Source organism: Lagopus muta, chromosome 6, assembly GCF_023343835.1.
Source record: "Lagopus muta isolate bLagMut1 chromosome 6, bLagMut1 primary, whole genome shotgun sequence".
NCBI lineage: Eukaryota > Metazoa > Chordata > Aves > Galliformes > Phasianidae > Lagopus > Lagopus muta.
The window spans coordinates 48,499,532-48,516,006 of record NC_064438.1 but is presented as its reverse complement, the minus strand read 5'-3'; the positions used below and the strand labels follow the sequence as shown (position 1 = coordinate 48,516,006).

General features: G+C 35.9%; 1 protein-coding gene across 2 annotated transcripts in view; it reads right to left on the bottom strand.

Moving 5' to 3' along the window:
- Positions 1 to 16,475, bottom strand: part of WDR25 (WD repeat domain 25) — a 59,833-nt gene that overhangs the window by 2,052 nt on the left and 41,306 nt on the right. For both annotated transcript variants that reach the window (XM_048947805.1, XM_048947804.1), the window contains exons 4-5: positions 13,974 to 14,104; positions 908 to 1,078 (exon numbers count right to left, since the gene is read on the bottom strand). In XM_048947805.1, the coding sequence (XP_048803762.1) occupies positions 908 to 1,078; positions 13,974 to 14,104 (302 nt within the window). The remainder of the gene's footprint in view (positions 1 to 907; positions 1,079 to 13,973; positions 14,105 to 16,475) is intronic.

Here is a 16,475-nt window from a genome sequence, read left to right as displayed (position 1 = left end):
AGTGGATAGGGAGGTTGTTATGAAAGACAGCCTCCTCTGATTCCAAACCTGACTGCTCTGTACATTATTTAGTGTTGTTTGTTTTTTTTTTTTTAATTGCTGATTCAGGATGATGAAATATTTAATAGCAGACAAAGACACAACTGTGCAACTGTGGAAATTAAACATGAAACAATCCCATTTGATCACCTGCTACATGTCTTTGTCAGTAGAGAACTGTTCATTCCAGCCAAAAGGCATCTGTATACAATCCGATCATATTATATTACATAAGATATTAGACTTGGGTTTTAAGAAATGATCCAGGGAGTTGGAATTATCTATTAACTTCCTTGATAATCTCCTTTGAAGGTGTCAGCTTTTCTAGACAATTTAGTCCATCAAATATCTCACTTGGACAGATTACTGAAATAGTGCACCTGCATTGATAAAAGTAAATTTTGTCTCTGTGATTATGTTACACAAGATATCAGTATGCATGTATCAGGTCGCTGTTATTATGCAAATATTAAATATAATTTGTCAATAGTCTTCATTCCATCTAATTAAAAATGTATCATTTTGCTATCCTAGGAGAAGTGTCGGAAAAGAAACGTGGTGCTACAGCAACTACAACCATTGGTAAGCGAGAATAGCACTGCAATGTTTTTGCCTAAACGTGGCTTAGATGTTAAAGAGTTTATTTTCATTGCCAGTTCACTAACACAAGGAGATCTATCAGTTTTCCAGGTGGTTTTTAAAGATTAAGTAAATGTTGTTAAAGTATGAAAATAAACACCCTGCAACTAACAGGGTAATTATGATTCATAAAATGATATGAAAAAAATGAAAGTTTTGCTTTTGTTCTAAAAGATTGACAACCATGAAAAAATATATAATGACCCAGAAAATCAGTTGTTAATCTTACATGAAAAATCTGATTGGAAATTTTTGCAGCACTTTGGAAATCCCATGCAATGATGGTACGATCTGCTGAGTCTCGGCTTACTGCATCTGTGCTTGTAAGAAATTCTTTTCCTTCAGGAAGAAAGAGTATATCCAAAGTCTGTTGTACTGCAGCTTTGTACACTCTTGTCACCTAGTGAACAAGACAGTTTGTTATTTTGAGACAGATTAGAAAAGCATGATAATACGTCCTCGGTATTAATACTCATCTCCAGTCAATTATATATATTTTTAATATGTAAAAAAATATTTTATTTTTAAATATTGAAGTGCTAGCATATCAAGTAGTATGGTAATATATGTAAATAGTTCAAAAACCGGAAAATAACATGAGATAGAAAAGAAAGCAGTTTGCATAATTTATACATTATATTTATATATACATAAGATTCTTAAGGAATTAGAGTTGGATCCAAAAAGAGCTGTAGATGCTACAGTGCTGTGGAGATGAGCCACACAAGCTCCCTTCTATTTTACAAACTCGGTGTGCTCTGAGGATTAGTCTGGGGAATTCTTCTTCCAGGAAATTTTACAAGTTTATCTTTTGGTCTTCTTGTTCTCAAAATCTTCAGCTAGTTACAGAGGCAGGGAAAGGAAAGCAACTATGTCAGCAGGAATTCACAACTTAAAGCACTGGTCAGGAAAGTGAATATTGTTGTTGATCATTCTAGATTTAACTGTAAATCACTGTTTATGACATGGAATTCAGGACACTGTCCCAGTCCCATGCTGCTGTGTAAGGAAGCATGCACACCTAGTAGGTACATACAGATGTGCTCCAAAGAAGGTTCTGTTTTTCTCCTTTGTAGAAAATAACCCAGTTCACCAAGGATTCAACCTGACACCCTCTCCTTAAGAAAGAAAAAAAAAAAAAAGAAACCCAAGCAGAGTTTGCTCTTCTGAAGTGCTGCCAGAGATGGGGATACTGGTGACAGCAATGCTGATGACAAGAAGGTTCAGTGCTTTAAGGACTCAGCAAGCATCCTGCCTTTTTCTGTAGGGAATCAATCCCATGCCTCCTACCAAGGTTCTGGCACAAGGCAGCCTGTGCTGCTCCTAAAACAAAGGTACTTGAAGCCATTCTGCAGAGAACAGTGGGCAGAGGAAAGAGTTGTCAATGCTTAGAAGTACGACTGGGCTCTGGAGTAAATAGTGTGCCTCATGCAACAGCTCCAATTGTGTGATTAATTCACATGAGCAATCTCTAGAGAAGTTTGTGATATGAAAGCAAATACTAAAGTTCTCAAATCATTTTCCCAAATTAAAATACCTTATAAGTATTTCCCTTGTGTTTCCCTGTTGCCTCCTCCTATTATCTCAGCATCAATAGGCTAACTGTCCTAAGAACAAATCAAGATCCTCTTTTAGGCTTATGCCAAGGGCTGGATACATGCAGAAATGGATCCTCAGCCACAGGATTCTGAATATTTCAACATCCTGGGAAGAAGATCTAAAGAACTGCAAAAGATTTTCAACTATTCTAAGGAATATATGAATAATTTTAATTTCCTTTCTTTCCAACTTTCTTCATGCAATTCTGCATCTGTGTTGTCTACTTTGAATCTTGAAAAATCAATACCTTTGATTTCCTTTTCTGATTTACCTTCACTGAAGAGAGACTTCAAGGCAAATGGCCAGATCAAAGTAGTTCATCTGTGAATACGATGATCTGTAAAACTAGGACACTGGAAGACTCTTAGTTATTAACATCTAAAACTTTCTTTCCAAAATAGCTAAAACATAACAACCTCCATTTCCAACACAGTGTTCAGAGGTTAGCTCTTCTTGCAACCTCACAGAATTACCAGCTGAGCAGAGACACTGTTTGCAGTATTGCATTGAAATGGTTCTCAATTTTGTGAGGCATTCCAGTGCCTGCCTAATGTCTGTAACATAGCATATGGCTGCTGAGTTCAGGGGCCCAGAGCTCCTATAGATACCATTAGAACAGATATTTTTAGAAAAAAGAATAATCAGGAATTGCAATGAAATAGTCTAGATTATAACTCTGTTCTTTACCAAACTAATAGAAGAAAAATAATTTACAGCATCAAAGAGCACAAGAACTTCTCAATTCCTCGCCTCAAGCTCTTAATCTATGAGAGTCTGGAAATGTTCAGAACAAGCTGATCCTACTGTAGGGTAGAGAGACACTAGATGATCTTCAGAGGTCCTTCCAGTTCTGCTTCCTGTGATCTCAGCACGCATAGGTATGGTAGCAACTACTCCAAGTGATTTTCTTAGACTCCGTGAAATGCAGTTTGGGAACATAATGTTTGAAGAGCCTTGGTCATGTATCCTACACACACTCCAATAACATGAATAAGATGTAAACTTGCAGACAAAATATCAGCACGTTTTTCAGCAATATGCCTGCATTTTTAAGATAGAGAATATACAACTGTGCTACTGCACAAGTCAATTTTTCATCCTAGGAATTTGCATAATATGCAAAGCAATTAAACTTTGTAAAGCCAAAACTGATATTTGCATATTTATAGCTTCCACTTTGTCTATGGAGAAATCACCATGCATAGCTATTTCTTCACCAAGTTATAAAAGGAAGCCCACAGTTCATTAGTAAAGTAGAAAATCAAGCTATTTCGTAGGACCCCCCCAAAAAAAAGTTAAAAAGCAAATAACACTCAATTTATAATGGCTGCCTGTAATATGAAATGGAAAACCATACAGAATCTTGACAGCTGTAGAAACTTCAGAAGAACTGAAATACATGTAAGGAAATTGTCTCAGATCTAAAGAGGGGAGATTTAGGTTGGATATAAGGAAAAAGTCTTCTACAGTGAGAGTGGTAAAGCACTGGGACAGACTACCCAGAGATGTGGTCCTCGGGACTTTCAAAGCCAGCTTGGACCAGGCTCTGAGCAACTTGGTCTAATTGTGGATGTCCCTGTTCACTGCAGGGGAGTTGGACTATAGGCGACCTTTAACGGTTCCTTTCAACTTGAAGGATTGTAGGATTCTATGGCAATGTGGAAATACTTTCTAAGTTTTGGTGAAATTCAGTATGGCTCTTACATGAACTGCCATCATCAATTCAAACATTTTAATTGCTAACTATTAAGCATACCTGCTTGTCTGCTAGTCAATAAGATTTCCAAACAAATTACTCTGTGCATCCTAGCTCTATACTAGGAAAACGTCATTAGAAAAATTAGTATAAAAGACATTTTCTTTACTTTTGATATGTACCTCAGAAAAACCACGCTGTTTAATTATCAGAACATGTAGTAAAAACTGACTCGGAGAACAATAAATCAATACTTTGAATAGCAGATGGGAACTTGGAATATATATTTATATTTATATTCCCCCATAAAGACGGCTTTCAGAAATAACTAATTGTAAACAACCAAGCTCTGAAGAGTACTCATGATAAAACCTTCTTTGTTCTACCTTAGCCAATAATTCATGACATGCCTGAGGAATTTGCTTCAGTTTTCCTACCCTGCTGACTTTAGTTCATTAATAACAAACTTCTGGTCTTTTCCTATTTTCAGATTTATTGCCCATGAGCATTGGAAAACCACAATCCACTAGTTCAAACTATGCACTTCATGGACATAAAATAAATTCTTTTAAAAGGAAGGCCTAATAGGTTCTAGGGTCAACACAAGTTGACATAATAATAAGGCTTCTTTACAACGGCAACAGTTCCTGGCTACAGGCATTCAACTAGAAAGGTAATTTAGGCAAATTAAATCATTTTCAAGTAGATTCTTATGGCTCCAGGGATTTGAGAAGCATGCTGTGATGCTGAATTCAAGCTATATATTTTGTACAGATATTCCATAATACTTCTCTGCATAAAATATATGTAGTGCTCGTTACTTTGCTTCTCAGGAAGCTCAAAGCCTCCAGACGAGCACCTCAACACATGGGGCCATCCCTGTTCTGTGTCTGTCACCCAGGACCTCCCCTGCACCTCACCTTCCTCAAATCCCTCAAGCTTTAGGCAAGAAAGAAATGTGCCTGCACAGACATTCTCTGAGAATTAGGAGATAAGATCTCATGAACGATCTAAGCTGACAAGGCAGATGACTAAACTTTGCTCTGTAGTTCCACACTCACAACAAAATGACAACAGTGTGACAAACACAGCTTATGTTTTTGATTTCCATCTAAAAGCTACAACAGCTGTTTTAATCAAAACAGCTGACAATATCACAGACAGGAAGTAATTTCATGTCGTCTTAAAATATTTTAACATAAGAATGGTATATAGCATAAAAGAAGTGGGCCTCCATGAAAACCTGTATTTCAACAAGGCCAATTTCAAGGTCCTACACCCGGTTCAGGACAATCCCAAATTTCAAGTTTCAAGCTGGATAAGGAATGGATAGAGAATTCTGCCAATTACATGCATTTGCAGCCCAGAAAGCTAATCAAATCCTGAGTTACATCAAAAGAGGTGTAGCTAACAAAGCAAGAGGTGATTATTTCCCTCCATTCTCATGAGACCCTACCTGGAGAATTGCACTGAGGTCTGGAGCATGCAGCATAAGATGTGGATCTCTTAGAGTAGGTGTAGAGGAGGGGCATGAGAATGATCAGATCAGAGGGCTAGAGCATCTCTGCTAAGAAAAAAAATGGCTGAGAAAGCCTAGAGAAGGCACCAGAGAGACCTTAGTGCAGTCTATCAGTACTTAAAAATGGGCCTACCAATAAGATGGGAGGATTTTTCATCAGGGAGCATAGTAATAGGACAAGAAGTAATGGTCTTATACTAAATAGTGGTAGATTTAGGTAAAATATAAGGAAGAAATTCTCCATGATGAGTGGTGAAGCATTGGAAAAAGCTGCTCAGAGAAGTTGCAGATTCCCCATCTCTGGAAGCGTTCAGGGTAGGCGATACCTTGCCCATGGCAGAGGGTTGGAATTGGGTGGTCTTTAAAATCCCTTCAAACCCAAACCATTCTCTAATTCTGTGATTTCTCATTACGTAATTTGATAAAAATATACTGCTTTTGTATTTAAGTTTTTGTGTTGTTTGCAACAATAAAAAAAAGAAAAAAAACACTAAGGAATTTTCTCTGACATTAAGAAAAGAATAACTTTAGTTATTCTTTCTATTATATAATATATAATATAATAGTATAATAATATAATAACAATATATATATAATATAAATATATATTATAATATAATAATATTAATATAATACTAATATATATAATAATATATTATATATATAATTATATTATATATATATTATTTATATTATATTATTCTAACTATTTAGTTAGGCATCGAAAAAATCACCCTATTTTAATTACACTGTTCTTCATAATACCACAGTACATGACAATGTACTGGTTGTTTCCATAGAAACCAGAAGTACAAGTTGTTCCACCAATTTCTACAGCCTTTTTACATATTTATGTACTATCCAGAGACAAATTCATTAGGTCTCCTAAATACATGCTACTTAAAATGACTGCATCTCATCTTAAAGAAATTGCAAAAGAATGTTTCCAAGGAAACAAACGCACTGCACTTGTACTCTAAATTTATTAGATTTTAAAACTGCTTTAATGACTTAGGCATACTTCTTTATAAACTCAAGTACAGAGATATATATCAACAGTAATAAAGAGGATCTTTTTAAACTTTTTTTTAAGGGTAAAGCTATAGATGGCAGTTGCAATATTGCAGCTAAGCAGTGTTAAATCCTGATAAATAATCCAACACGGGGCAAAAAAAAAAAAAAACCACCCCGTTGATACTTTACTTTGCCCTTCGTTAATAATGAACTCAGTGCATTTCTCATCTAATTTTAAAAATTCTAAATAACCATTTTCACAAATTTTCTAGTTAATTAACCACATCATTCATAAGGCCTAAATTTCAAGAATGAGATTTTTGTGTACATCTCCAAACCTAAATTTTCTAAATTTTCCCTTAGACTGCCCGTCACTGCAACCAACTGACTTTGTATTCATCCTTTTGGAAACCTTCCTGATAAAACTGTTATTCATCTCTAAAGGCAGCACCTTTGTATTCTTTTGTACTCATCCCATTTCTGTTACGTCAGTGCCTATTTCTTCTGCATGATGTTCTACTCCTTTGTTACTGATGATTATGTTACCACACTATTTTTTCTAACAATATTTATTTCACAACAGTTAGGTTAGTTCCTACCTTCTCCAGTTTATCTAAATGCTCTATCAAAGTGTATAAAAATCATCAATTAAGTTTTATTTCATTTTTTCCTATATCTTTAACAAATCCTTTCTTCCCAATATGTTCTATGACTGTGTCAGATCGTATCCCTGGTTCTCCACTGCCTGATTCTGCAGTTAATTTGCATTTATGGATGTCTAGAATTTTAAACATTGACTAAAAATCAGAATTAGAAAGAAGCAGAGCCATAGTCCTGTCACCTTTTCTTTATTCTCCCTTCAGATTACTGCATGGTACTATCCGGACTTCCTGTGGTGACAGCTGTAGCACGTAGTTCCTCCTAAATTTCCAGCAGGCTCAATGGATTACAAGACGTGATCAGCAGATTAGGGTTAGAATCTCCTCTAGGCTCAAAAATCTGACCACATCCAATAGGTCAACAACCTATTCTTCCATTTTTAACAGATCTCTCCCAGAAATATTATGGGCTTCCCTAATTTTAGAAATCCATGTGAACAAGAAGCAGTTCATGAATGTTTACAAAACGTTAAGAAATGTTCATCAAAGAACAATGTAAATAAAGGTAAAAATTCAGAAAATTTAAATGAATATTCAGGCACAAGTTCTTGAGAGCTGTATGTCCTTCCAGCAGAGCTAGAGAATTCCTTGCTTTATAATATCTAAACCTTCCTGACACTTGCAAATAAACTTTTCTATTCAGACTGACAACTCACTCATTATTTAGGAACTTGAGCTTCTTTAAAAGTAATATCAATACTGCATTTGACTATTTGAAGTCTTGTTCTGATATAATCTTAGGAATTATATAAAAAAAGAAAAAGATCCATAATCATATTTTTCTTTGTGAATACAAAGTCCTTAAGTGTTGAGTTGACAGATTTAAGTCTCAACCTTTTGCTCTCCCTGGTACTTCAAGGAATATTAAAATTTCAGGTAGAATAAATAAGTTGTTGGAACACACATTGTCTCCAGACTAAAGAGCTAGTATAAAGCCAAAAGAGAGTGATCGTGTAATCCATCTAGCTTTTGCTGAGCAACTTAAGATAGTCATGGACAATTCAAAGAATAGGAATACCTTTAAAACTCATAACTACTTCAACATCTTGGTATTCTTCTTATTATTGCCCAATTCCTTTTTACGTGGACTTTTACAAGGTTTTTCCAAGTTCAGCTCCAAGGTCCCATGGGGACTGTTCAATATCCTGCTCTCTCCTTGGTTGAGGCTGCAGATATCTGCATTTTTGTATTGTTTTCACTTATTTGTCTGTTAACATAGCAGCACAATTAAAAGTTTTCCAGCCTTTTCACAAAGCCTTTTCACAAATGACTATAAACATTCTCCAAATATTTCATAAAAATAATCAATCCATTATACAGCAATATACGGCCTCCAGAACAATCTCTTCTCCAGAAAGACAAAACTAGGTTTAACATAAAGAAATACCACTATAACAAATCTGTACTTTCTATTCAACAGCCTCTTCTATCCTTTGTTTTTTCCATGCTTTGATTACTTCTGTCTGTAATTTTGAGAGGCCTGTGTACTTTACATTTCACTAAGCAGTTAACAACTGTTCCATTCATTCATTTCTCAGCTTAGCTTTATCCTGAAGATTATAGCTTTCTTATTGTTCTTCCACTCCTTATCTTGCTCAGACCCAACACTACATTTGAAATCAATTTGCCTATTTGCAAAAAACAGGGGTAGTAACAAATGTATTTCAGCATTCCTTTTTTTAATATATCTGCCTTTCTGATTAATAGCATACCATACATTTCTCAATGTTTTAGTAGCTAAAAGACTTCCCCAAATCTATCTTCATACATTTTGACTGGCACTTAAAAAATCCAATAACACATTCAATATATTAATAAATATTAGCAATTTATCCTCATAAATTTGCACTCCTGTTAAAAGTCCATCACCAGCCAAAGTAAAAATGAGATTAGTATTCCTAGTTTGGCAATATATGGGGGTACTCCAAAAGCAATGCCTCCTGTTTTATTATGTTGGCCCACAATGCCAGAGGCCAGATGTCAGAGGTATGGCAGTAGAGGCTGAACCTTCCAGCCAATATTCCATTACATTTTGTTGCTGCACAACAGACAGCAGCAGAGTGGCAGTCTGACAAAGCAAAGATGTGTCACTGAATTCCTTTGTGCAGAAAAAAATGGCACCCTTTGACATGCATTGATGTTTGCTGAATGTTTATGGAGACCAAACAGTGAATGTGAGTGAGTGATGTGTTTCAGCAGTGGCAACAGCAATTCACATCCATTGGTGTAGATGCGTATGAGCACAGCACACAAATTGTTGCTCATCATTATTAAAAATGTAGAGCTAACAGTGGTGACTGTTGAAAAATAGTTTTTGATAGCAGAGAATTTGCTCTATATATCTGTTGTAGTTTCCACGGAAATAAATTGGAGACATTACTTTAAACATGATCTATGTACCATTATCAATTACTTTATGTCATTGTCCATCACCAGGAACCTTTGATGTGGCCCACTGATTCATAGGAAAGCCTATTTAGTTCACTGCATACATTCATGTATAACTGGGCAATAAAATTTTTTAGTAGCCATTCCCTCTGACTTTTCTTTGAAATTCCACCAAAAATTCCTGAAAATTTCCTGAAATATGATGATTATTTTTCCATATATATCTAAATCTAAGATATGTAAGAAGATAGCCTTTTAAAACACAGGCATGCATTCTAAAGCATGACTTGTGAAACTGAATTACCGACAAGTGCCAAAATAGAGTTTACTATGTGCAGTAACAAGGCTCAAGTTTTTGGTTTAGGATGCTTATGGCATTGACAAAATATGCTGTAAGGCCTGAAAAGGCTATCTGAAGTATGATAATGTGAGCTAAAATAATCATTACGTCACCTACACTGTTGTTCCAAGCCAAATGACAGGTTAAAGCACTTGAAAAAAGAGACAAACAAAAATGAAAGCCATTGGAAACTTAAAAAGGAAAGAGTACCAGAGAAAATTTTTTGATAAATGAGGATGAAAGCACTTGAAAGACACTAAGGATGTTTACATCAGAACTGAAACTAAGTGCCAAGACACTTGAAACATCTATTTGTGTAAGTGCAAAAAGCATTCATTAGAACAGGATAAATGTCAACATACTGGGCAGTACACTTTATCCAATCTTGAATATGACCTTAAGTCATAAGAAGGAAAAGAACAAAAAGCAAAATGTTTGCACACTGTGAATTAAGATAACAATACTCAAAACAGAGATACTTGAAGAATCTATTGAAATTCCACAAAGAGGGAGAAGCAGGCATTACATACTGATGAGAGGTATGATTGGTGCCTAACAAACACGCTGTTCTATGTCCGAGAGTTTGAAATATAATTACATTATTTTGTAGAAATGATGCACACACAGTACCATTCTGCAAGAGGAAGCCAAGAGCAGCCAATTCATCATTTTTCCTCTTCTCCACTCCATTCTGATCTTAAACATCCACTCAGTACATATGCACACCCTAAGTTTTTCAAATCAAAACACCATTTTAGAACCAAAACAAATGTTGGTGCCTAACAGTTTACATCCACCACTGATCTACAGCTATATTACATGGGAAACAAGGGACAACAGAAACTCTCCTTCCTTTTGAAATATTTTATAGTAGGAGACACTGCTGCGTTAGTCAGTCACAATACATACAAAACTTCATGGCTTTTAAACTAACAAACACATCAGAAAAAGAGATCAACATCTGTTACAAGGCTAAACCCACTTTTTCCATTTTTAAGGTGATTAAACACTGTTTCTTTTCAAAATGAATACTCCTAATGTATTGCTTTATCTGATAGATTTCTGCCTGATAAAGTTATGCAAGAATACATTTGTTTCCTAATGAATAAAGCAGGTAACAACACCTAAAAATTCCCCAAGATCACCAGGAACAGAATGTGTTCAGAAGAAATGAGCTAGTAGGATTTTCTTGATTGTTTTTAATTTCACCAAGCTTAAAACTTTCTTATTTTACCTGGGGGAATAAACATTCATTCACTTGTTTGTTCTCTTGAAAAGTAAATTATTCCCTTGTAGAACAGTGGGATATTTCCCTTACCTCTTCATTAGCACCAGTTTACCGAAACAGTTACGCAAAATCTGAGCACTGCAGTGCCCTGCAGTTACAGAAATAAACAAGGTTTGCATTTCTCAACATTCAGCAGTTCTTTACAGCAGGTCCTAAGGCTGGAGCTTCAGCATTATAAACACAAATGCATGGTTAGTCATTGAGGAAAAAAAAAAAATACATTATTCTGCTAGTCTATAGAAAAAAAATAACTTTTACAGTAACTGTTTGTCCTCTGGAAATGAATTATAGATGTCACCCAAAGCATTCATTACTGGCTCTGAATGCAGATATACATGCAGAAGCTACTCAAAGGTGATTCCACATCATCTCAAGTCAAGCAACTGGGAGTTTGATTTTCAGAATTACAGAAGATATAAATAGTACTGAAGTCTACAGTTTATCAGTGTAAGTTTGCTACTTTGTCTGCTTATTGTTTTTTATGAAAAGCATCATATCTCACAAACCGCACATTGGCCCCACCTCTTATTCTCCAGTAATCTCCATCTCAACACATCTTCTTATTGCAATAATGCCTCCTGTAAACAACATTCTACTCTTTCTCCACTTTCCTACTCCCTGTTCCAGCAATGCTATTCATCAGCACCAAGAGAAAGTATTGAAACTGAAATTTCATCAAGTGGATTCAAGGTGCAAAAAGAACTCCATTCTTCAAGCCAGCTGCCTTTGTGACACCTTTCAAACTCAAAACCAAAGCATAAGGGATTGGCAGAGATACTGACAATAGGAGGGCATCAAAATCCAGAGATGACTTAGAACTTATTCAGCACAAGCATTACAATGGTAGCTATCATTTTACTTCTACTTGAGTCAATACCAGTTTAACATAATCCTCTGGTCTTTACATCACAGACTCTGGTAGTAGAATTGCAGGAAAAAAATCTTACTCAAGCGTAACACTTTGAACTGTGAATATCCTTACTGAAAAAAAAATAATAATAATCTGTTTATCTCACTGAAAGTGAAGTGCTTTCTCCACTTATCTGTATTTGAAATTGTCACCTACCTACCGTACATGAAAGATTTCTCACCACATCCCTCCATAGCTGCCCCCTTTCAGACAGGCACCTTTTTGCAACATACCATATTGTGCATTTATTACTATGGAACACCATCAGTTGTTATTTTCTTTCTGTAGAGACTGGGCACCTTAGACACATGCAAGCTGAAAGTATTGCAATTTCTGGCATGAACATGCTCATTAATCACAGTTGATTTCAAATCCAGAGTAAAATCATCATTGTGGCATTCTCAGCCAGTCACAAAAGACAAAAAGATACAGATGTGAAATCCATCACGGAAAAACAGCAGAAAAGAAAGGAAGAACATCTCTGGCTTTGCACACAAGTACGCCATCATTTGATTTTGTGAATAACTATAACATTATTTACAGGAAAATTTATTGCATCGTGTTAGAAAATCTTTCTCTATGCATCATACAAGCATGATGTATGGGATAAATTCACACTTCTTATGAAGGTTCTCCTGCTGACACTGTAACTCTGTAACTCCCAGTAATTTAATTTGCAGCGTAGCCTCAGACTTGGCACTCTGGATATGTGTTTATTGATGTTCCTTTAAGAACTTATTCACATAACAAAAGCCTAATGTATAGAATCAACACAATTACTAATAAAAAAGTCTCATTACATTGAACAAATTGAATTTTTTCCTCAAAAATCAGTGGCAAATTCAAAGGAACAATTGCAGCTCAGGATCTAGATCGTGGATCACACAAGAATACTGTACTCCCTCGATACAGTGACACTCATATCAACTTCAGAGCTCTCACATGGTGCCCTCCTTTCTGAAATATATCTTCTTACTTCCCTCACCTACTATTCTGTTTAGAGAGGCAGCGTTTGAATAAGTAATCCTTGTCTTCTTCAGATCCCTTCCGCCACCTTCAAGAGCAAACAGATGGCTAACTATGATGAGTAGGCTCTACCCACACAGAAATTCAAAAGAAAACAAACAAGTATTCACTTTACAGTCACTTCTGCTCTTTGGGCTGTTCTGCCCATACAGCTTCCAATTGGCATCACAGTACAGCTCTGGTCTTCCCTGAGCTCCAAATGGCACATGGGAGTGCAGTGTTCTGCATTCTTCAAGTTAAAGGCAGAAGCTATTTGTGCCTCTGTGTAGCTTTTCGTGCATGTAAAGTTATCCCAAGCTACTATGCAAGAGATACAGAGAGACATTATCTTGAACCACATGTTACAGATTAAAGAGCTTCCTAGTTGTTCAACTACCTTTTTTAAAAGAAAGAAAAAAAAAAAGAAAAGAAAATAAAGTTAACTTCACAGAATCATAGAAATATAGAATATCTTGGGTTAGAATTGTCTTGGATTGGAAGGGACCTCAAAGATCAGCAAGTTCCAACTCCACTGCCGCAGAGACTTGAAGTGAGCTATTAGATTAATTCAGTTCAACTGAACATTACCCATATTTATAGAAGAAAACAATAATTGTGTACGTTTTGTGCCATGTTCATCCCTGTGCTTCAAAAACATTACAGAGGTTCATATAAACAAATAGCAACAAAATCAATGACAAATGCAAAATTCTTGAAAATAAGATTTCATCAAAAGACCAGGATATTGAGCAGCTTAGTAATAATTGCACATTCAACCTAGGAAACATCCACAATATGGTAGGAAAAAAAAAAAAAAAAAAAAAAAAAAAAAAAAAAGGAAAGAAAAGAAAAAAGAAAAAATAAAGATTTCCATTACCTTACAAATCCTTATATCCCATGCTTTAACTTCTGGACTGAATCCTCCACAAATGAAAACATTCGAATCTGTAGGGTGGAACTTCAGTGTGCTGATTCTAAATTCATTTTTACTGCTGATGATTTGCCTCCCTAAAATAAAGTGAGAACTGAAAATTAGAATTTGATCAAAAAAATGAAACTAATTTCAACCAAGTTTCAAAAATACCTAGGTTGTTAAAGGTGAATGTTTCTATTTGAACATTTCAAGTGTCTGGGACTCCTCTGGCTTTCTGAAAACATAAGATTGAAATCAGTAATTTCTTCCCACATTAAACAAATCCTGTACCACTGACTGCTTTTTACTGACAGAAATTTTAATGAGAGGAGAGAATCAGAGGGTTGGCAAACAAAGGAGAGGAGCACCACCAAAGTCCCCATTCAGCTGATAAGGCTAAACCTCCTAAATCTAATAGAAGAATATTTCCCAAAAAGAAGTCACAGTCTTTCTTTTATCAATGGGATGAAAATAATAACCATAAGAAAAGAGTACTGTCCGTGTAGAAATCCCACATTCCAAAATGTACTACAGCTATGGAGTGGTTTATATTTCTGTGAAGGGAGGATTGAGCCTCCAACTTGAAAGAAGGCAATAATTTGCATATCTTATGAAGGCAATAGCTGTTCCCATGGATACACTGTTCCCAACATTTAATTGTTCACGCTAATCTTCACAGGATCCTGTGGCTAATATCAATTGTATTGTACACTCTTTCAAAAACAACAGAATTTGTCAAGGTTAATTTATAGGACTTTTCCACATTCCACTGCCTTTGTTCTAACAAATTCATGACATTAATGTACATTCACTGAACTATTATTTTTGGACTAGCAGCATAGATAAAGGCTTCATTTCACAATTTCAACTGTGTGTTATCTTCCATATATCAGATGGAGAAGCCTTTCAGTATCTAAAGGGAGGGCTATGAGAAAGAAAGGGGCAGACTCTTTAGCAGAGTCTATTAGTGACAGGACAAGGAGAAATGGTTTCAGACTAAAACAGGAGAGATTTAGGTTGGATATAAGGGAGAAGTTCTTTACAATGGAGGGGGAGGGGGCAGGGGGAGGCACTGCAACAGGTTGCCAGAGAGGTGGTAGATGACCTGACCCCTGAGACATTTGTTGGAGAGGGCTTTGAGCACCTGATCAGGTGTAGGTGTCCCTGTTCATGGCAGGGGAGTTGCACCAGAAGAATCTCTTCCAACTCAAACAATTTTATAATTCTGTGATTATAAAGTTACAGTGAAGAAGCCACTGGAGAAGCTAAAGAAAAGCTTATATTATTACAAAGCTTCTCAAAATATTCATTAATCCGGATTTTCAGCAAGTGAGAGACGCCTCTCTCTCTGTTTAAGAGTCTTAAACAACTGAAAGTACTTTGAGCTAAAAACATTAGTGATGGGTGTAAATACTTCTGGTTAGGTCAACAACACTGAAAATTTAGCTTTTTTCATGCTTACTTTATGGTTTAGAGCCAATTAATTTGATTTCATCATCAGTTCCACTTTCACCATCTGCTCAAATAAGCTTACACAGTCAAGAGAATAAGGCTTGTCAAATTATTTACTTATTCATTGTAAAGAAAAGAAGAGATAGATTGTACTTCATCACGTGTGTACTCTTTGAGCTGGCACTGGCAAGGAAAATAGACTGCAGGGATTTTAAGGAGAGGAGATGAGAGGCTGCTCCTCTCATGTTGCACATGAACATCGTTTGCTTTTTTTTTTTTTCCTCCTTTTTTAATGGTTCAATCTGTGTGATCTCTGATCATCCATGCAAGATCTAAAGGTCCTCTCTATCACTACTGAGGGGAACACTTAATTCAATCCTCAATATTCCTTCCCCCAAAAGAAAAAGAAGGTCACAAAGACAGCAGAGGCCTTCTCTTCAAAACGTGTGCAACACTGATCATCTTTCTGGGAGCTTGTAGCATCCTAACAACGAGGTAAGAGAAAAAAGACTCCATGGAAAAGGAAGAAGTTATTAAAATCATCTGTAATAGGAGCAACAAAACGTTACTCTAATCTGTGCCACTAACAGGCATCATTTGAAGGCTAGCAAAAAGCTGCATAACTATGCATCTTACTCAGTCCTACAAATTATTTGAAAAAAAGTTACTGAACTTGCACGCAGAGGCTCTCTAGTTGGTTTAAAAGCACTTTGCTTCCAAGGACTTGTACTTGTGTAAATTTAACAAACACAGGAGTTTAAACCATGTTTATATGGTACTGTAATCAGAAATTAGAAAAAGTATAGCCTACTTGTACTACCGTTTTCAAACAAGAATTGCAACATGAGATCAAGCAGTCTGATCAAGCGTACCATTCAAACAGTATTGCTTATATATGCAAGTTGCTCTGAAAGTAGTGCCTCCTTTTTATTTCCGTGGAAACTACAACAGATACAAAGAGCACAAGAACACAATTTGATAGGGCAGTTCTCAGCTACAAAACACTATTTCTCA